Source organism: Lipotes vexillifer, unplaced genomic scaffold (genome assembly GCF_000442215.2).
Source record: "Lipotes vexillifer unplaced genomic scaffold, Lipotes_vexillifer_v1.1 scaffold1197, whole genome shotgun sequence".
NCBI lineage: Eukaryota > Metazoa > Chordata > Mammalia > Artiodactyla > Lipotidae > Lipotes > Lipotes vexillifer.
In genome coordinates this window covers 403,325-423,396 of record NW_006780020.1, presented here as the reverse complement: position 1 = coordinate 423,396, position 20,072 = coordinate 403,325, and the positions used below count along the sequence as shown (strand labels likewise).

General features: G+C 57.8%; 2 protein-coding genes across 7 annotated transcripts in view; one reads left to right on the top strand and one right to left on the bottom strand.

Annotated features, from left to right (window-relative positions):
- SFI1 (SFI1 centrin binding protein) overlaps window positions 1-1,603 on the top strand; it is a 71,834-nt gene extending 70,231 nt beyond the window's left edge. For all 5 annotated transcript variants that reach the window (XM_007453169.1, XM_007453168.1, XM_007453167.1 and 2 more), the window contains 4 exons: window positions 495-627; window positions 733-832; window positions 1,314-1,425; window positions 1,499-1,603. In XM_007453169.1, coding sequence (XP_007453231.1) covers window positions 495-627; window positions 733-832; window positions 1,314-1,425; window positions 1,499-1,603 — 450 coding nt within the window. The remainder of the gene's footprint in view (window positions 1-494; window positions 628-732; window positions 833-1,313; window positions 1,426-1,498) is intronic.
- A 920-nt stretch (window positions 1,604-2,523) lies between these two features.
- PISD (phosphatidylserine decarboxylase) overlaps window positions 2,524-20,072 on the bottom strand; it is a 38,704-nt gene continuing 21,155 nt past the window's right edge. Inside the window, exons 1-7 of one of the 2 annotated variants that reach the window (XM_007453164.1) lie at window positions 8,049-8,192; window positions 6,306-6,471; window positions 4,632-4,868; window positions 4,320-4,458; window positions 3,941-4,087; window positions 3,515-3,675; window positions 2,703-2,927 (exon numbers count right to left, since the gene is read on the bottom strand). In XM_007453164.1, the coding sequence (XP_007453226.1) occupies window positions 2,703-2,927; window positions 3,515-3,675; window positions 3,941-4,087; window positions 4,320-4,458; window positions 4,632-4,868; window positions 6,306-6,471; window positions 8,049-8,098 (1,125 nt within the window). In that variant the 5' untranslated portion in view covers window positions 8,099-8,192. Of the gene's footprint in view, window positions 2,928-3,514; window positions 3,676-3,940; window positions 4,088-4,319; window positions 4,459-4,631; window positions 4,869-6,305; window positions 6,472-8,048; window positions 8,193-20,072 lie in introns of those variants that run through there. The other variant, XM_007453163.1, reaches the window with a different exon arrangement.

Below are 20,072 nucleotides of genomic sequence, written 5' to 3'. Positions count from 1 at the left end.
TCGCAGCACAGGTTGAAGGTAAAGAACTGATGGGGTCATGGGGAGGAGTGGGGCCGAGACTCTGGGGCCTGTGACGTAGGAGTCAAGGAGTTCGGGCAAGGAGGTGAGGAAACACGAGTGTGCATTGGGCTTGGGCCCCCCAAGGCGCTGGTGCCTGAGAGCTGCGCCCTAAGTAGGGGTGGGGAGAGGGTGGGGGATGGGAGAGTGTCCATTCCCACCAGAGGACATTGTCACCAGGAGGGAAGGGAGGAGGGTTGTAGCTGTGGTTGGACAAGAACAGTTGCCGCTGAAATGCAGTCATTGCAGGAGTGGATGTGAAAGGTCAGTAAGGCCGGAAACAGCTGCTTGGGTGGTCGTGGAACTCTCTATTGGTGTCAGGTGCTGAATGAAGGGGTAGGACCAGGTGAGCTGGCTGCGGCAGGTGCAGTTGTGGGGAGCCCCAGCTCCCCACCTTTCTCCCGCTTCCCTGCTCAGTGTTCATCCTTCCTTTACAGGCATCAGCCCAGCCAACGATACCTGGGCTTAAGTCCCAGGCCCCTTCATCCCTGGCCAGTGTCCCCAACCCCCGCCTACTCCTTCCTGGGGACTTCACAGGCACCAGGCCTGGGCCTGGCTCTGACACTGCAGGTGTGTACCTGGGGCCTGTCAGTGCCTCAAGTGCTCAGGTCACTCCTGGCACCTGGAATCCCTGGGTTCAGCCTGGGCCTAGACAGGAGGATGGTCAAGATCAAGCTTATTCTCCTATTGCCACTGGCCACATGGACCTGGAGGCTGAGCTTGAGGGCATCCAGCAGCAACTGCAGGACTACCAGACCACGAAGCACAACCTCAGGTGAGACCCAGAAACCTGCCTGGCACCCATCCATGGGGAACAGGGGGAGTTGTCTGCCCAGTGATGGCCCCTGCATGCAGGCGGCACCTCTCCCCTTCCGTCCTGCTCAGGAAGGCCCAGGTTGGCCTTACCTTCAGGAAAAGCTGAGCAAAACTTTACACCTGTGTCTTGTGGAAGCCGGTGGTCTGCCGGGCAAGTGTGACTGACACGGGATGATGCAGTGAGCCACCCTGCTTTGTCTGGGTCCACAGCCCACGTACCCCACGCCCAGGCCTAGGACCCTCAGTGTGAGCAGCAACCTTAATCAGAGGGAAGCAGGCAGGTCCCACACGGCCAGCTCTGCACAGGGAAGAGGACAGAGGGGACAGAGGGCGTTTCTGCCTGATGGTGGAACAGGAGCCCTTCTCCCTCTACCCACACCAGAAGTGTGCTGGGCCTCTGCCTGGGGCCAAGCCAGGCAGCAAGTGCGTTACTCCCTCAGGTCCTGCCAACGGCAAGCAAGTAGCCTGCGGCAGTGGCTGGAGCTGAGCCAGGAGGAGCCCAGGCCAGAGGACCAGGAAGCAGAGCAGCAGGTTCAGGAAGAACTGCAGGAGGTGAGACCTTGGGCAGCCCCGGGAAGACTCCCAGGCGGGGCTTCCTCTCAGCCTGCCCCCTCAACCTCCCCAGGTGGAAGCGCAGATCCAGCAGCTGGCCTCCAAGTTGCAGGCCCAGCGCCAGCCCATCCGCACCTGTATCGCCCGCATCCATGCCCTGCGGCAGGCTCTGTGCTAGTCACCACCCCACGTCCAGGAACAGAATGCAAAACTGCAGCGAGTTTTTTTATTTCAAAATGTTGCAATTAAATGAATTACTGTTCAGAAGTCTCCTGCTTTTCGTACAAAAATACTGTGCTACTGATACAGTTGAAAAAGTTCAAATGGCTTCTCCTGCAGGAGAAATTCACAGCATCCCCAGGAAACATGAAATCTGGCCCTGTCCCCACAATCAGTGGCTCCCCAAGGACTGCGTACCTGTTGCCTGGGGACGGGTTTTTTAGGCACTGACATTTTCCCCTCCCCCACACATCACCACCAAGGTTCCTCTGCCTCCAACATAAATAAGCCCCTGATCAATAGCAGCAACTTTTCTGTGGGTCTGGATACAGGGAGGGGACCCAAGCTATCCCCCTGGCCCCAGCTGGGCCACCACCAGCTCTAGCTGCCTGCCCCTTTTGCTTTGGACACCACTGAGGGGGTTTGGTGATGGGTCCTGCCTACTGAAAAGAGGACTTGCCGGCTCCAGAAGGCCACTCGTCGGGGCCTGCAACGCCCCAAGCCATTAGTGAGCACCCTCGGCAATTGATGGCAGAGTTGGAGATGACGCATTCAGCCATAAGTGCAAAGAGAGAAGACAGCTTTTCCCAACAAGCAGGTTGGGAGCAGTTGCATTAAAGGCCCTGGTCTGGGACCCACAGTCAGTGCCAGGAGGCACCTCGCCCCATGCAAGGGAGGCCAAAAAGCAGTGACAGAAGGAGCAGCAAGAAGGTACTTTAACTACCACTTACCTTAAAACGGAAATCAGAACTGAATGCTCGGCCAGGAGATGTAGAATCTCCAGTTTATACAACACGTTAGAAAATCTCCAAGAGGGCATCAATCGTCCTGGCCTGCACTTTCTCTTCAGGTGGGTAGGGGGAAGATGTAGGTCTAGGACATGAAAGGGGCTCTGACAACCTTGTCTGCACCCTGGGCAGCAGGGACAGAAGTCACCCAGGTCCTGCCTGGTCAGACCTGATGGTCCCCTCCCTAGATAGCCTCAGAGGTTCCCCTTGAAAAGACCCTCACATTTCTGTGGAAAAGACCCCTCAGCAGCTGTGGCCATGAAAGGGGCTCTAGAGAGAGCCCAGAGCCTCCCCGAATCGGATTTTCTGTCCCGCTTTCAGCTTGAAGTTGAAGTCCTTGGGGGCCTCGAAGATGAGCACAATGGTGGAGCCCAGGTTGAACTCGCCCAGGTGCTCGCCCTTGCGCATGGGGATGCCCTCCTTGTTCGTGTGCGTCACGAAGCTGAAGTCATTGTAGGAGCCCTTGCTGTACCGTGGGCTGTTTGTGTGCAGGTCCTGTGGGAGGCGGAGGTAGAGCACGTGGACCTTGAACACACCTCTGCTGCCGTCCCAAACCTGTCCCCCACCCTGCTCAGAAAGGGAGGTCCGGACAGCAGCTCAGGCCATGGACTAGGCCTAACCCAATAGCCCCTGACGAGCTGTGAAGTGGAGGGAAATGGAGGATTCAGACCCCCAGCTGTTCACTAGTATGAACGGTGCCACAACACCAGCACCCGGGGGGCTGAGGGGCAAACTGACACCAAGAGGGGAAGCCCCGCGGGCATGGGTACTGGCACCCCTCACACACTTGGCCTCCATCAGCATGCCCCACCCAAGCTCCCCTTGGGTTTTTGCAGAAGCAAAGTGCCAGGAAGGGAAGTTAATTCCCTCCCTCACCAGCCACCTCGAGACAGGGGTGGGTGGGGGATAAGCAGAGCAGGAGCTCAGGGCCCAGCCCCTCCTCAGGGCAGCTGCTCTGCACAGCCAGGCCTGGTGGGGGGATGTGCCCTCCTAGAACTTACAGTCCAGATGGATCTGGCTGCACAGTAGACGGTGCAAGTGGCCTAGCCCTTGGCCTTCGGCAGGATCTGGGCTCTGCTTACCCGGTCAAAGTAGATGCGGATGGAGCCCACGTTGGTGGCCCCCACAGCTGTCAGTGAGAAGAAGCCATGTTTCCAGTCCCCAGTCAGGACTACCCTCTCATTGTGGCAGAAGAGCTCTTTGATCCAGCGGGCCATGCCGGGGTTCACGGACATCAGGGAGCCTGTGGGGACAGACACTGCCACTCCCTGCCCATCGGGAGGACAAACCTCCCAGAGCCCAATGTGTCTACTCTGGGAGGGCCCAAGACCCACTGTACCCCCATGTCATTCCAAATGCAGAGCAGGCTGGCTCCCAGCCTGCCCCTGCCACCCATGCCCAGCAGTCACCTCACAGCTTTGGAGCCTGCGTCCCCTGACACCAAGAAGCTGAGGACCTCTCTGAGTCCCCCAGGGGCAGGTCCCACCAGTGTGCTGGCCCAGGCCTACCTGGGAAGTGGCGCCGGTGGGAGACAGTCCAGTCAGTGGGGGAATGGAAGCAGTGGTAGTCCCCGGGGGCCAGGTAGATGACACAGTGGTAGAGCTCGTTCCCTTCTCGGGTGACCAGCTGGCTCCTGAAGGAGCCACAGGAGGTGGCTGTGGGGCAGACACGAACCAGGCGCTCAGACAAGCACTTGATGCTACCCAACACGGAGCCTGCGTGCAGCCTGCACACTGGCTTTAGGGAGGTCTGAAGCTGCAGGTAGAGTAACTACTGGTCCACAGGCCTCCCTCCCGGACCCACTCCCATCCCCACCCTCCACCCTCTGACATCCAGCGCAGCCACGCCACGGCACAGCTGCCTGGCCGCCACCAGGCCAGGACCCACCTGGTGGGAAGGGCAGGTCCTCCGCGGGGGTGCGAGGGCCCAGGAACGACTCCAGCGAGTAGGTGACCCCCTTCACCTGCTCCACCTCGCAGTTCTTCACCTGCCCGAAGTTGAGGATCTTCCCATCCGATGGGCTGATCTGGAAGGGACAGGAGAGGCTCGTTGTGGAGGAGGGGAGGGGACAGAGGGCAGGGCCACCTCCTTCTTGGGGTTTGGCCTGGGAGGAGTGCCCACCAGGCCACCTGTTTCTAAAGGCACAGCCAAGAGCTGCCTGTACGGAGGCAGGAGTAGAAAGGTGGGGTTGGGCCTCACCACGCTGTGCAGGCCGCACACGGGCCGGGCCTGTGGCTTCAGCTTGCGCCGGAAGAACTCGCTGAGGTTGCGGTAGTGGTGCAGGTCCTCCACGGCGGCCTCCTTCATGTTAACCCCGAAAGTCCAGATGTACAGGCTGTAGACGGGCCTGCGCAACCAGTGTGGCAGCTCCACTTGGTTGAGGCGGCCCCAAGCCCGCGATAGCAAGCGCGTCGGCACCGACTTGTACAGGGCCACCTGCAGGCCGCGAGCAGGCGGGTGAGTCAGCCACACGGTGTGCTCACCCCCCAACCCTCCTCCTCCCCATCAGCCGGTACCCTCTCCCCTCCCCATGGGGGCCACCTCCCGAGGCCTGAGCAGCTTGTCCCCACGAGGGCTTTGTGACATGGTTGTCTCTCACCAGGAACCAGACTGAGCTTCCAAATCTCACACACAGTACCAGGCCTGTGACACAGTGACTTACAGCTCAGCTGTCAGCCATTTCCTGCAGACTTCCCACAGCAGCTAACCCACTCCCTCCCCAGTCCCCAGGGAGACTGGCCAACACAGCCTCACTTCTTGAGGTGGGGAGGGGCAAACAGATCTGACACAGTCACAAAGGCTGTGGCGGGCACTACTGCCCGAGTCCCAGACCAGCACAGAAAGGAGAGGCCTCTGGTGCGCGGGCAAGTCCACAGCCCAAAGCACATGTGCTCGTCGCCCCCCACCCCAAGGTTGGGGACTCTCATGCAGACGGGTTGACCACTGACACCTGCGCTCCGAGGGCCTGGACATGCCCGCCGAGCCCACCTGTCCACACAGCTGTCCCCACCTGGTGCTCCTCCAGGAGGCAGAGGGGACTCGGCCTCTCAGTCGGACCCTCCAGCCAAACTCAGGGCCAGACGACCCAGAAGGGGCAGCCTCTTAAACCTCAAGTGCCTCTGCCATAGTGGGACGTGCTTCTAATTGGTGGCTGCTGCTTGCTGAACACAACCAAGACACCAAGTCCCCAAAGCATAAAAGCAATTCCACTCCAACTTTAAACACCTTTAAAGAGGCAATAAGTTAGCGGCTCCCAGCACTCCCAGCTGACACCCATCTGCGGGGGCAGCCCAGGGCTGCCCTATGACCCCAGGCCTAATGTCCAGAGGTGCCCCTGAGCTTTCAAGCCCTGGCAACGCCCGCCTGGGCTGTCCAAGGGCCTGGGAGCAGGGTTTCTTCCTTGGGGCCAGCTTGCCTGAGAGCCAGGCGCAGCCAGGCCGTTCCCTCACGCAGCCCTGCCTGGGGCTCTGGGTCCTCAAAGGCATCCTCACCCAAAGGGGCCCACACAGGCTCCAGCCTCCCTGAACCACCCTCTGGCTTCCAGAAATTAATTTGGATTCTTCTCAAAATCACCCCTAAGCTCTTTTCAGGCACCATTTTCTGAATGCCCAATGTGGGTTCTTTCCAGAAGCAGAGTCCCCACATGGCAGAAATGCAGGCAGAGAGAGCAGGCAGTGGACCATGGGCCGTTACAGTCACCTGTCTGCAGCCCACCCTCTCCACAGGCTCGGCCTCCAACGTGACCCTGCCGGAGCGCTCAGGCCCCACAGCACCACCTCTGATCTGACAAATGTCTTCTCCTCCTCGGTCTCCTGGGCCCCAACCTCAGGCCTGCCTGGGGGGAGGCCAGGCCAGCAGCCCCTGCACACTTACCCTGCTCACGGGTCTCCATCCCACCCGGCTGAGTGGCCTGAGGGCGCCAAGGGGCAGGAGGTAGTAGAGGACCGTCAGGGGCCAGGAGCGCAGTTTCAGGGCGGGTTTGGACATGCAGCTCAGCTGTCCCAGCCTTCGCCTCAGGGCCAGCTGGGGGAAGTACAACCTGCAGGGCACATGTCCGCACACAGCCAGGGTCAGTGGAGGACTGGGGGCCCCACCTCACCCTCAGCAGGTTCGCCTCTCGATGGAGTCGGGCAGCACCGGCCAAACTCCTTCATCCCAACCCCACTCTGAGGTGGGGGCTTGGCTGCCTCTGGTCGGCAGACTCACTTCCCAGTCTCCCCACCTGCCTGTCAGCTGAGACACACAGGGTGAGGCGCCTCTCAGATGGAGTAGCTTCTGAACCTGGCAGGGACCCCCGAGAAGACCTTGGGGCTGAGTGCACCAGGAAGATGGTGCAGAACCTGCCTTGCGGCCCCCTACCGGCCTGGGGCCAGCTCTGCCCACACAGGCTCCGAGGAGAGCTAGTCTGATCCCCCTTAGCCCCTGGCAGCGCAGGATCTGGGAAAATCTCTTCATGGCTCCAAGCATCTTATTTCCTCATTTGAGGGGCCTGACAAGATCACAAAGGAACACACAAACATGCACGAGCACTAGTGCGCGTGTACACACACACACACACACACACACACGCACGCACGCTACTGCTCCATCCATCCCCGTGCTCTTTCTGCATCAGGTCAGGTTCTCCAAAACAACCCAGAGGTTGGTGGGGATAAGCTCCCCGCCAACCCTCAGGCCACCTTCCAGGTCTGCTGGGGCCACATACACCTGACCCAGGCCCCTCCTTCCGATAAAGGTAGGTGTGCCTTCCCCAGACCCCACCAGCTCAAATTCAGCGCATTCAGCCAGGCTCAGCCTCGAGGGAGCCAGACTCTGGGATGAGCCTTTCCACCGGAACCCTGGCCCTCCTGAGGCATGACACTGAGGCCCAAGTCACCTTGCCACATGCCTAGGACCTAGAAAGTGCTCCTGAGGCCCCAGTGTGGCCATCACAAGACCACACTGCTACCCACTCTGAGAATGTCCCGAGTCTTTGGTTTCCTCATCTACAGAAACACTGCATTCAACTGGAGAATAAGGCTCCATCTGTGCCTGTGTGCTCTCAGCAGCTCTGTCCTCTACCCCCAATTGCTCAACAAACCAAGGAACAAAGAGGCACCTCAGCTGATATGAAAAGCAGAAAAAAATGGAGAACTGAGCCGAAGGCCAGGTCCTGCAGCTCAGTGGTGGCCCTGGGAGGCGCTGCTTCTCCACTGCTCACCAGACCCCCTGTGTCCACTGTCTCTCCCATCCCACCTCCTCCAGCTTTAAAAAGGTCTGGCAAGTGGGTAGGGGCCAAGCAAAGCCTGACACATCACTGCTCTCCCCTGGGTTCCCCCCATCCACCTCGCTCTCTGCAGAAATACAGGGACCAATCTCGGAGGAGCTGCGCTGCAGCGGGGCAGGGGCGCAGCGCAGACACTGGCCCACCAGCCTGCTGGCCCCCCAGTACCTGAAACAGGCTCTCCGACTCAGGTCCCCTGGGCCGGGCCCCTCCAGCCACGGGGGCTGGTACCCAGGCCCCCTGCCACCGCCACCACCTCCACCACGGGGCCGCTGGACGTGAACTCTGACCTTTCGGAGGTCGAGGCGGGGCGAGGCCAGGTTAGGACGCAGCCGTGGCCCGCAGCATCTCACCATTTTGCCGCGCGGAGCTCCGGTCCTCGCAGCGCCTCTGACTGACACATGGTGGGCGGCGCAGGGAGGCAGTGCCAGGCTCGCTCCCTTTGTCTCTCCTCCTTCCTCCCTTCCCCCCCGGAGCTCCTGCGCTGTCACCGCTCCTCGCCCCGGCGGCTGCTAGGGACAGTCCAACGGATCAGGGCTGTTGCAGAGACAGGCACCGATCACACACCTGCTCGGCCTGCGCACCGGCCCCGCCCTCGGCCCGTTCTGTCCCTGGCCTGGCTGCCTGCCTGCTCCCAGCAGGCAGGGGACCCGGTGCCTCTGAACCCAGGAGCACAAGCGGGAATCTGAGCCCCGCGCTCCAGGCAGGCGCCCAGCGTCGGCCTGTCTGCGGCCCCGGCGGCCCCTCCCTCGCTGGGACCTGACCTATTTTCCTTTCAGATGACAAAGTAGCATCTGAGGGATGAGGGCGCAGGAAGGCGGGAGAGGCGCGGCGGTAAGACCCCAGCATCTGACCTGCTCCGGCTCTCTCGTCGTCGTCGTCCCCATCCCCCGCCTCAGGGTCCCCCATACCTGCCTCCTCTGAAGAGGGGCACCAGGACGACCTCAGGGAAACCGGCTACCCCGCCTTCCCATCTCTCTGAGGAGGAACAGCACTTTGGTCCGCAGCCGCCCAGCTCCCTGAGAGGACGCCCAGCCTCTGCAGATCACGGGCAGGGGGAGAGCAAACATTCTGCAGCCTGGGAGTCACAGCCTCGCCCAGCGCAGCCCCCAACCCACGCGCCCCACGTCGTCTTTAGATGAAGACATGCGGGGTCCCAGGGCTGCTCCGAAGGCAGAGAACTGACCCGGCCCAGGCCCCGGCGCCAAGACCGAACAGGCGGCCCCAACTCAGACATAGCTCGACCCTCACAGGCTGAACTTCTGAGGTCCTGGGCAAACCCACCTCAGCCAAAGAGGTGAAAACCGCCAGCCTGACACCTGCCAGATCTCTAGGTGTGAGTGGCCGTGGGGCTGGATGAGGCTGACTAAGGTTTGGACGTTAGCATGGATTTCCACCCCTGCCAAGGCCCACCCCACCTCAGACCAGGACCCCTCGGCAAGCTCATCTCCCCAGGCCACCTGCCTGGCTGAGTGGCTGTTGAATGGCAGGAGGGTGCCCGCACAGGCCTCCTCCTGCCCAAGGCCCCATGGACACTCTGGCTTTTGCCTGGCCAGGCTCGAGCTGAGGTCCCACTAACTCCCTTCCTACAGCCCACCTGCCGAGCACAGCCCTGCCCCGCCCTCCCAGCCTCGGGCCCCAAACTTGCCTCCCGGTGGCTCCCCAGGAAACAGGCCCAGCGGGGTGATGGGCAGTCAGGTTTGCACCTGAAGCTAGGCTCCAGGACAAGGCTCTCTCCCCGACTCTAGAAACTCTAGAAAGCTTGGGCTGCTCGCACACCCGGGATTCACAGTGGGTGCTGGTGACGCCTGTGTGGGCGGGGATGGGAGCCAGGCCTCCTCCTGCCAGTTTTCCACAGTGGGACCTTGACCGCTGCAGGATGTTGTCAGAAAGGCACGTTCAGGAAGCCACAGACAAACCCAGCTTGGCCCAAGACCTCAGGACCTCAAAGCAGATCCCCTGTGTGTGCCTTTGCATTGCATTCTCCCCCAAGGCTTCCAGTCCAGGGGCCTGACCAGGCCACACAGCCCACCAGGGCAGTGGAGGGGACTCTGGGGGACCAGCCCAAGGAGCTGCTATCCTGGAGAGACTCCAGGAACTGCCCTGAGAAGCTGGGCAGGAGGTCTTCACGCCTCAGTCCTGTCTCCGTCACTACTCTACTTCCTCTTCTAAAACGGGACACTGAGACCAAGGTCAGGTTTCTTTTAAATCACCAGTGTTCCCCAAAAGGCCCCCAGCAAGCTGACATGAATTCAGCTGTCCACCAGGAAACGGGCCAACACCCTCTGACTAGCTCAGAGCCGCAGGGGAAGGGGGTCCCTAGAGGTCACCCCTTCTCACTTCCCAGGAGCAGAGCCACTTCCTCAGCCAACAGTGCTCCCAGCATCCCCATCTCAGAGCCCCACTTGCCCTCTGTGCCTACAGTGGCCTTTGGAGACCAAGCTAGAGCTTTCTCCCTTTCTGGTTCCCTGAGTGCAACTTGGGGAGTTCAGGCCTGAAGGAGGAGCCTGCAATGAGAGCGCCCTGAAGCAGAAGTACAGACACCTTCCCTCTCTCCTGAGAGTCTCAAGGACACTCTGTGGAGGTGAGTTTGGGGCTATGACTAGTAGGACTTTAAAGTCATTACATGGCCATATGGAACGTGAGAACACAGAGGCTCTGGTGGGGGGCAAGGACAATCTGGTTACTGTGATCCTGGATGCCCTCCCCCCACCCTCACCCTGAGAGCTGGGAAAGGCCTGGCAAGTCACACGTGCTCTCTGAGTCTCAGTTTCCTCATCTGGAAATGGGAAGGGTCCTTCCTCCTGCTCACCCGCCCTGAGTCTCAGATCAAAGCTGTGACCAAGGCCAAGATCAACTCTGCTTAGAAACCCCATGCCTCTTCCACCCAAGAGCTTAGTGCAGCCTCACCCCCCAGACCTGGCTCCCAATGCCTCCCCTCCCTTTCCAAACCCACGCTCTGGGAGGACAGAAGTTTGCTACCACTGGGAAGATGGAAGGAACAGGGCAGAGGAGGCAGTTCTGATAGAGGAGTCCAAACTACAGGGGCAGCGATGATGTGAGTAGGAAGGGATGGCTCAACAGGACCATGTTGTGGGGAGCTCACCTTTGTCAGGACGTGCTGTTCTGGGGGTTCACACCCCAGAGGTGCTGCAACATCCCCACCCACCCCTCACCGCCCTAGATGAAGGCCTTGCAACCCTGCACGTGTCCAGCCCGAGAGCCCAAGGACGTGCTCCTGCTCCCTGAGTGGAAAGCTCACTGGGTGCCAGTTACCCGGCCTGAAGCCTCAGCAGAAACCCCCAGTGCCCTCCAAAACATGTGTCCCCAGCCTGACTTGCTGTGCACACTCCCGGCTCTGGAGGGCAGGGCTGCTGGGTAGCTGTGTCCAGGTGGGGCCACCAACCATTCCTCCCCTGAGTTCCAAGGCTAGAAGCTGACAAAATGTCAGAAGTAGGGAACCAGGAAAATGGATTCTCCCGGGTGAAACGGGTGAGCCATCTTGGGGAAGCCTTGGGCGAGAGAAGAGGAAGCAGAGAGAAGGGTCCAGAGGCACCTCTTTCAAGGGCGGTAGAGATGGGGACAGGACTCGGCAGGACTCTTTCTTAAATCCCCTCAAGGAAAGGAACCTTCTCTGGGGCAATCCTTGGCACTAGCGGGGAATGGGGTCCTGGGAAGGGCGGGGTGTCACCCCCTCCCGCCCCTTGGCTGGTACATGGTGACAACTGCAGCATGTCCGGGTCCCACCGAGGAACACTGCCGCTTCCCTCCCCCTCTGGCGCCCGTCCCAGACCCTTCGGGCAGAACTAAGGAAATGGGCGCAGGAGGACATCGAGCCGCCCGCAACGCCCACATTTCCCTTTTCCGGGCCGGGAGGCGAGGAGATGCTCCACGACGCGAAGGAAGTGAGCTCATCCTGCCCGGCCCCGTGACCCACCGTGTGGGGCCAGGGAAGCCACACTCGATCAGGGTTGCGGGGTGGGCTCCTCAGGCCCCAAGCGGTGAGGGGCGACCGGCCTCCCGGCTACGCGAGCAGGCCTTCCGCTTCCGCGGGGCGGCTCGGCCGCGGCCGCTCACTCACCAGCAGGTGGTCCGCTCCGCTGGCTTCCGCGCCGCGCACCGGCTGAACTCGCAGGGAGGCGCCGCTCCTCGCTCCTCGGAAGCCTGACTGCGGGTGGGGGCTCGGCTCCACCCAGTCAGGGGCAGGGGCAGGAGACCGGACACCAGGCTCGCTCATCAGACGCGCCCCGCCCCCTAGCCCGGGGTTCCTTTAAGGGAAGGGGCGGGGCCAGGGGAGCGGCGGGAACAGGCGACCGGCCGACGGCCAAAGGACTTCGTAGGTGCCTCCTGGGGGCGGGGCTGGGCTCCCTGGGCCGCAAGCTCCGCCCACACACCCCTCCGGGCCGCCAGGGCCTCCACGTGCTGCGGACCTCACCTGAGGGCCGGCTTCTCTAGACTGAACACAAAGCCACCTCCAGACCCCTTTTCTAGCCCTCAAAGCCCTCGCTCCTTCATACACCCGACCCTGAAGACAAAGGCTTCTCCTCACCCCACCCCCTCTCCTCCAGGCAAACACACCCTGACACACAAAATCCCCTGGTGCAGACCAGCAAACAAGACCCAGTGGGCAAGGTCCACCCCCGCCCAGCACGTAGGCTTCCTAGCGAGGATCAAGACCTGTGGGGTGATTCTCACCTTATCTTTCTACCCCACTAGATTGTACCCCACTGCAGGGTCAGCACCCTACCCCCATGCTCACTGAAAGCACTCAGTCAACGTGGGATGGAGTGAACCAGCTTAACACTTTTTAGGGGAGGGGGAGGGTCCAGTGGGGACCACCACCACTACTCAACCACAAAAAGCATGTGGAATTCAGGAGCCTGATTAGCTGAACAACCCCAGCTTCTTCTGACCACTGGGAATTTAGTTTCTAAAGCAACATTTAGACCAGGAAGAGAGCTGACAGGGCTTGTGAAGAGATGGGCAGCTCAGCCAAGGCAGCCTGGAAGAGGACACAGCAACATGCTGACACAGCCCCACACACCTGCCCCCTCATCCGGATCCAGCCCAACCAAGTGCTCCATAACAAGCTGGAGGGATCCTCGGGACGCCAGTAGGAACTGGGAGGCAGGGAGGTGTAGAGCCCACCTCAGCCTCCTAGCCTGGGCTCACAGCATTCTCGGAACCCCAGCGAGACTTTAGACCCCTGCTCACCTCAGAGCTCCAACCAACCACCACTCGTGATGAAGGAAGTGAGCTCATCCTGCCCGGCCCCGTGACCCACCGTGTGGGGCCAGGGAAGCCACACTCGATCAGGGTTGCGGGGTGGGCTCCTCAGGCCCCAAGCGGTGAGGGGCGACCGGCCTCCCGGCTACGCGAGCAGGCCTTCCGCTTCCGCGGGGCGGCTCGGCCGCGGCCGCTCACTCACCAGCAGGTGGTCCGCTCCGCTGGCTTCCGCGCCGCGCACCGGCTGAACTCGCAGGGAGGCGCCGCTCCTCGCTCCTCGGAAGCCTGACTGCGGGTGGGGGCTCGGCTCCACCCAGTCAGGGGCAGGGGCAGGAGACCGGACACCAGGCTCGCTCATCAGACGCGCCCCGCCCCCTAGCCCGGGGTTCCTTTAAGGGAAGGGGCGGGGCCAGGGGAGCGGCGGGAACAGGCGACCGGCCGACGGCCAAAGGACTTCGTAGGTGCCTCCTGGGGGCGGGGCTGGGCTCCCTGGGCCGCAAGCTCCGCCCACACACCCCTCCGGGCCGCCAGGGCCTCCACGTGCTGCGGACCTCACCTGAGGGCCGGCTTCTCTAGACTGAACACAAAGCCACCTCCAGACCCCTTTTCTAGCCCTCAAAGCCCTCGCTCCTTCATACACCCGACCCTGAAGACAAAGGCTTCTCCTCACCCCACCCCCTCTCCTCCAGGCAAACACACCCTGACACACAAAATCCCCTGGTGCAGACCAGCAAACAAGACCCAGTGGGCAAGGTCCACCCCCGCCCAGCACGTAGGCTTCCTAGCGAGGATCAAGACCTGTGGGGTGATTCTCACCTTATCTTTCTACCCCACTAGATTGTACCCCACTGCAGGGTCAGCACCCTACCCCCATGCTCACTGAAAGCACTCAGTCAACGTGGGATGGAGTGAACCAGCTTAACACTTTTTAGGGGAGGGGGAGGGTCCAGTGGGGACCACCACCACTACTCAACCACAAAAAGCATGTGGAATTCAGGAGCCTGATTAGCTGAACAACCCCAGCTTCTTCTGACCACTGGGAATTTAGTTTCTAAAGCAACATTTAGACCAGGAAGAGAGCTGACAGGGCTTGTGAAGAGATGGGCAGCTCAGCCAAGGCAGCCTGGAAGAGGACACAGCAACATGCTGACACAGCCCCACACACCTGCCCCCTCATCCGGATCCAGCCCAACCAAGTGCTCCATAACAAGCTGGAGGGATCCTCGGGACGCCAGTAGGAACTGGGAGGCAGGGAGGTGTAGAGCCCACCTCAGCCTCCTAGCCTGGGCTCACAGCATTCTCGGAACCCCAGCGAGACTTTAGACCCCTGCTCACCTCAGAGCTCCAACCAACCACCACTCGTGATGGAATAAAAAGGAATTAGAGCACAGGAAGATGCTGACACACAATCTTAGCAACACTAAATTCCAGAACCAGAAATCCAGGAAGACCATCCTGACTTCCCCAAAGCCTGCAGTGCATCCAGCAGGACCGAAGTTAGACCGAAGGGGGAAAAACAAGTCTGGATCAAAAGCCCAGATTCTTATTCGCTGAGCCGCCTGTGGAGCGCTGATGCTCTCCACTGTAAAATGACCAACTAGGCCGCTCCACATGGACCAGAACTCTCCTGTAATCATTCAAAGCCTCTCAGGTTGACTGGCATCTAGGAAACTCCTAAACCAGCCCACAGGTCTGCCCTGAGATTAGCCCGCCCAGCCTTCTAACCTGCCCTCCACCACGTATATCTCAGGAGGGAAATGCCTTCTGGACAACATTCCAGACAATACTCAACATGATTTCTGGGAGTAAGAAAAAACCCCTTGGAAGGTTTACTCTCCCAGCCCAAATGAGGTCCCTTCCGGCCACCCACACTTGGTCCTTAATTTCTAGTCCTCCCACCTTGTTTGGACTCCCCTGGGCGGGAGTGCCACCTAGTGCCACTGCGAGGCTCTGCAGGCCCCAGGCCACTTGGCCGCAGCACCCGTGGACAGGCCAACCTCCTCAGGCAACCCACTGCCACTCCCCCGCTCCTTGCAGACTGAACTCCGTGCCCTGCTGTGCCAGGGGACAGAAGGGAGTGGCGGGGCAGGGGTGGCAGGTGCTCTCTGTTAATTCTCATTCCCTGGGGGCCGATGGAGGCCCCTCGAAGAAGAGAGGTGATGGTGGGTGTCCCAAGGCTGGCACGAGGAGCCAGGGGCAGGTTATCAGCTTCACAGAAGCCTGCGCAGGAGCCCAGACAAGCACGGACTACCCTCAGGTAATTCCTTCATCTGAAGGCTTCTCACAGCCCTGCCAAATTCTCCCTTCGTGTTCTCGAATGTTTCCTAGCAATCCCACCAGCCCAGATGACTTCTCTGCCACCCAGGCAGCGAGGAGGGTGCAGCAGGGTAAGGAAGACCAGCAGAAAGCTCCCTCCAGGCAGGAGCCCAGCCCTGTCCATTCCCTTTCCCCTTAGTGGTGCAGGCACAGAGCACCCCCTTGGGCTGGGGGAGGCAAGGGAGAGGAAAGGCTGGAGTGGCTGCCACAGCTCCTGGCACATACCACGAAGGAGGTCCCTGAGACCTTGAGATGTCCTCCTGCCCTGGAATGAGGCCAGGATTCTCTGAGGTCAGAGCTGGACAGGCAGCAGGGTCTACTTCCCACCAACTTGACTGTCTGCCCATTTTAACATCCAGAACTGTCTTCTCAACACCTATTAGGTAAGAGGTAAAATAGTACTTTCTGAATCTCCACCCCTTGCCAGCATAGGACCAGGTATTTATTTACACCTACATCATTCTCATTTAACAGCAGCCTGTTCACAGAGGGGAACAATAAAGCTATAACAATTACAGGAAGTTTAAAAACATGCAAAACATGTTCTACACTGTCCAGGGTCATGGACTCGTGGAGCGAAGGAAATGCCAAGTGCAGATCGACAGGGTAGGGGTGAGTGACGTGGGAGACCTGACGGGCTGATCTGGCTTTATTCCTTTTCAGAACTGGAACGTCACACCTCACATTTTAAAAATACTAAAGTGAGGGCAGAAACAAGGAAGCAGTGCTAACGCACCCCATGGCCAGACGAGATGACAACAAACCAGATGTGCTCAGATGTGAACTGAAGTGTTTAGGGGTGAAGTTTCATAATGTCTGCTATGTACTTTCAGTGGCTCAGAGGAGAGTCTGTACATATGCACAGAGACAAAGCAGATACGAGGAGACATTAATAACTGGTCACTCAAGCAGTGTGTGTGGGTAACAATTCTCTCAACTTTTCTACTCTGTTCAAAAGTGTTCACAATAAAATACTGGAAGACTTTGCTTTAAGCCCCAGAAAAACCTCTAAATTCCACTACTAGGGAGAAAACCTCAAGACCACACTCAGCACACAGCGCCTCTCTGGCCCTGAGGCAGCATCGTGCCCACCACTCCTGCTTCATGAGGCGGGTGGGGCAGTTCCGAGCCGAACCCCTCCCTCCTGTCCAGGCAGCAGCCCTCCGATGACCACAGCCCGCTCTGCAGCCTAGGGCCCCATCTCTGCAGAGTCAGCTCCTTGGTTTGCAGGAGGAGGGACACGTGGACGGCTTCTTCCCCAAAGGGCCTCCCTTTCTACCAGGCCAGCTTCCCCACCGCCTGCACCTCTGTCCTCAGGACCCGTGAAGGCAAAAAGGACTCCTCAGAAGCGCCAGAGACCAAGGGAAATCTGCCACCAGATGCCACCCTTCATGGAACAGGAAACCCCGGCGGGAGCAGGGGGCACACCTGGGCACTCCCCCCATACACACCTGCCATCCAGGTCACCTGGTGACCTGGGCTTACAGACACTACACACCTTCCACCCCTCTTGGTAAGAAGCACTTATGAAGGTCTGTTCCCCCCTTTGACTTATAGGGACAAAAAGGACAGTATATCTGAAATCATAGCTGCCACACAAACGCAGACTGCGATGCTCGGGCACAGGTGGTGGCCTTCCAGCTCCGGTCAGTGTTGCTCTCTTGAAGCCAGTTCTCCACAGAGGCCCGGTGGTGACCACCCTCCCCACTGAGGCCAAACGCCAGGCCCAGGTAGCCCAAATAAGGTAGCCGGGCTCTTTGACCCCAAACCCTGACCTTTTTCAGGAAGGACACCATGAGTTCCTGAAAAGAAACTCGTGGAAGCGTCCCCTCCTCCATGCGCGGCACTCGCCTGCTCGAGGCTCCAGTTCTAAGGGCAGGGAGTTCTCCTGGTCTGACCAGAGCCGGAGGAATGTGGTGGATTCCTTGTTCCATGCTCTTCAGACTAAACGTTAAACTTACAAATACTCTGAGCCAGTATAGACAGAGAATAAACACATGAAAATGTTGAAGTGGACTCACATTTAAAGAAAAGCAAATTACAAACTGTATTAAGGTATGATTCTTGATGTTCCCTATTTCCTCCACTGCTCTCAGTAAAGAGCTACTCCACCCCTCCATCCACTCAAGTCAAAACTCACGAATCATTTTCCATTTCTCTCTCCCTCCGCATGCAATTCATCAGTGCATCCTGTCCACTCTCCCCTCAAAACATACTCAGAATCGAATGTGGAATCTAAAAAATACAGCAAACTAGTGAATGTAACAGAAAAGCAGCAGACTCACAGATATAGAGAACTAGTGGTTACCAGTGGCAGGGGGGTGGGGGTGGGGAGGAATATTGGGATAGGAGAGTAAGAAGTACAAACTATTAGGTATAAAATAAGTTACAAGGACTTCCCTGGTGGCGCAATGGTTATGAATCCGCCTGCCCAATGCAGGAGACAAGGGTTCGAGCCCCGGTCCGGGAAGATCCCACATGCCACGGAGCAACTAAGCCCGTGTGGCACAACTACTGAACCTGCACTCTAGAGACCGAGAGCCACAACTACTGAGCCCGCATGCCACAACTACTGAAGCCCACATGCCTAGAGACCACGCTCCGCCACAAGAGAAGCCACAGCAATGAGAAGAATGAGAAGCCCGTGCAGTGCAATGAAGAGTAGTCCCTACTATCCGCAACTAGAGAAAGCCCGCACACAGCAACGAAGACCCAATGCAGCTAAAAATAAATAAATTAATGAATAAGTTGCAAGAATATACTGTACAACATAGGGAATATAGCCAATAGTTTATAATAACCTTAAAAGGAGTTTAACCTTTAAAAATTATGAATCACTATATTGCATACCTGTAACTTATACTGTACATCAACTATACTTCAATAAAAAAAATACCAGAATCAAGTGCCTCCCCCCCACCCCAACTCCACTGCTCCCCACTCTGATCCAGGCCACCACCTTCTCTTGCTGGGATCCTGTCAGAGCCTCCCAACAGGTCCCCTAATCTGTCTCCATAGCAGCCAGGACAACTGGATCAGAACCCAGATCACTCAGCACTCACTCAGAGGACAGGCTGAGCTGGCGCCACGGGTCCTCCTGCCCTCCTACCTTCCTGCCTTCTGTGCCTACAGCCACAGGGGCTCTTTGTTCTCCCTAAACAGAGACAAGTGTTCTCCATCCATCTCAAGCCTCTACCTGGACCACTCTCCTGGCCCCTCAGATGCCCCCTCAGCCGCCCCCTCAGCCCACACGGCACTAAGCGGGGCCTTCCTTCCTTCCCTGACTGCCTTGGTCCCAGACCAGCTCTGCCCCAGCCTGAGACACTGTGCCCTTTACCTATGTTCTCTCCACGGCCTTTCAACCACTAGACATGTCCATGTGTCCATCTGTTTCTCAGCTACCTCAGCCCCTAATAAGGGAAGCTCTCTGAGGACGGGAGCTCTAGCCCTATTTACCAGTGGATCCCCAGCATCTCAACAGGGCCTGGCATATGGAAGGAGCTCAAAGATTTGTTGAATGAAGCAGCAAATTCAAGAAGAGAGGAATGGTGTTCATTTATGACAACTGTTTCAGTAACACCCAGTGTGGTTCATATACCCAACAATGCCTATTACAAACGGGTACAATAGTTTTAGACGGCAAAAATGTAGCAAAAATCGTGCAGGTGCCCAGACCCCTTCAGACAGCAATTCTACACTGAGGTATTCAGCCTGAGGAAAAGGCCTACGTGCAAAGATGTGCTCTACAACGTTAATCACGATGGTAAAAAACCACCAGGGCACCAGAATCCACTATGGTAGTAGAGCCATTTAAGGTATGTAATTACATGAAGTCTTGCAAAATCATCATATGTAGCAATATGTATAAGGTAAAAAAGGCAAGATACAAAACAGGAGTAGCTGACCCCTGAACAACACAGGTTTTAATGCGCAGGTCCACTTATAAGCAGACTTTTTTCAATAAATACGTACTACAGTACTACATAATTGGAGGATGTGAAACCACGCATACCAAGAGTGGCCTGTAAAGTTATATGCATATTTTCAGTCGCTGGGGGGAGGGGAGTCAGTGCCACTAACCCCCGCATTGTTCAAGGGTCAACTGTATATCCATTTAAAAAAAGACAGACATCAAGTGAAAAATAAAGCCCGTGATTATGCAACAAGTCGTCAGGTGAGAAGGGCTGGGAATCATGACTGTCCTCCCAGTTCTCCAACATTCTGTCAGAGTGTTACATCACCTCTGTCATTTACAAGAGAATGAGACTGACTTCCAGAAGGGGTCCAAGACCATTCAATGGGAATGTGCTGGGAAAACTGAACACCCCCATGAATGAAGTCAGATACTTAACCTTACACGATATAAAAAAACAACTCAAAATGGATCAAAGACCTAAACATAAGACTTAAAACTATAAAATTCTTAGAGGAAAACAGGAGAAAATCTTCATGACACTGGATTCAGAAATGATTTCTTGGATATGACACCAGAAACACAGGAAATAAAAGTATAAATAGATAAATTGGACTTCATCAAAAGATATGATCAAGAGAGTAAAAAGATAAGCCTCAGAATAGGAGAAAAATATTTGCAAATACATATACCAGATAAGGGTCTAGTATCCAGAAAAATAAAGAACTCCTGCAACTCAGCAACAAAAAACCACACAATTCAAAACTGGACAAAGGGGGACTTCCCTGGTGGTGCAGTGGTTAAGAATCCACCTGCCAATACAGGGTACATGGGTTCAAGCCCTGGTCTGGGAAGACCTCATGTACCACAGAGCAACAGAGCCCATGCACCACAACTACTGAATCTGCGCTCTTGAGCCCGT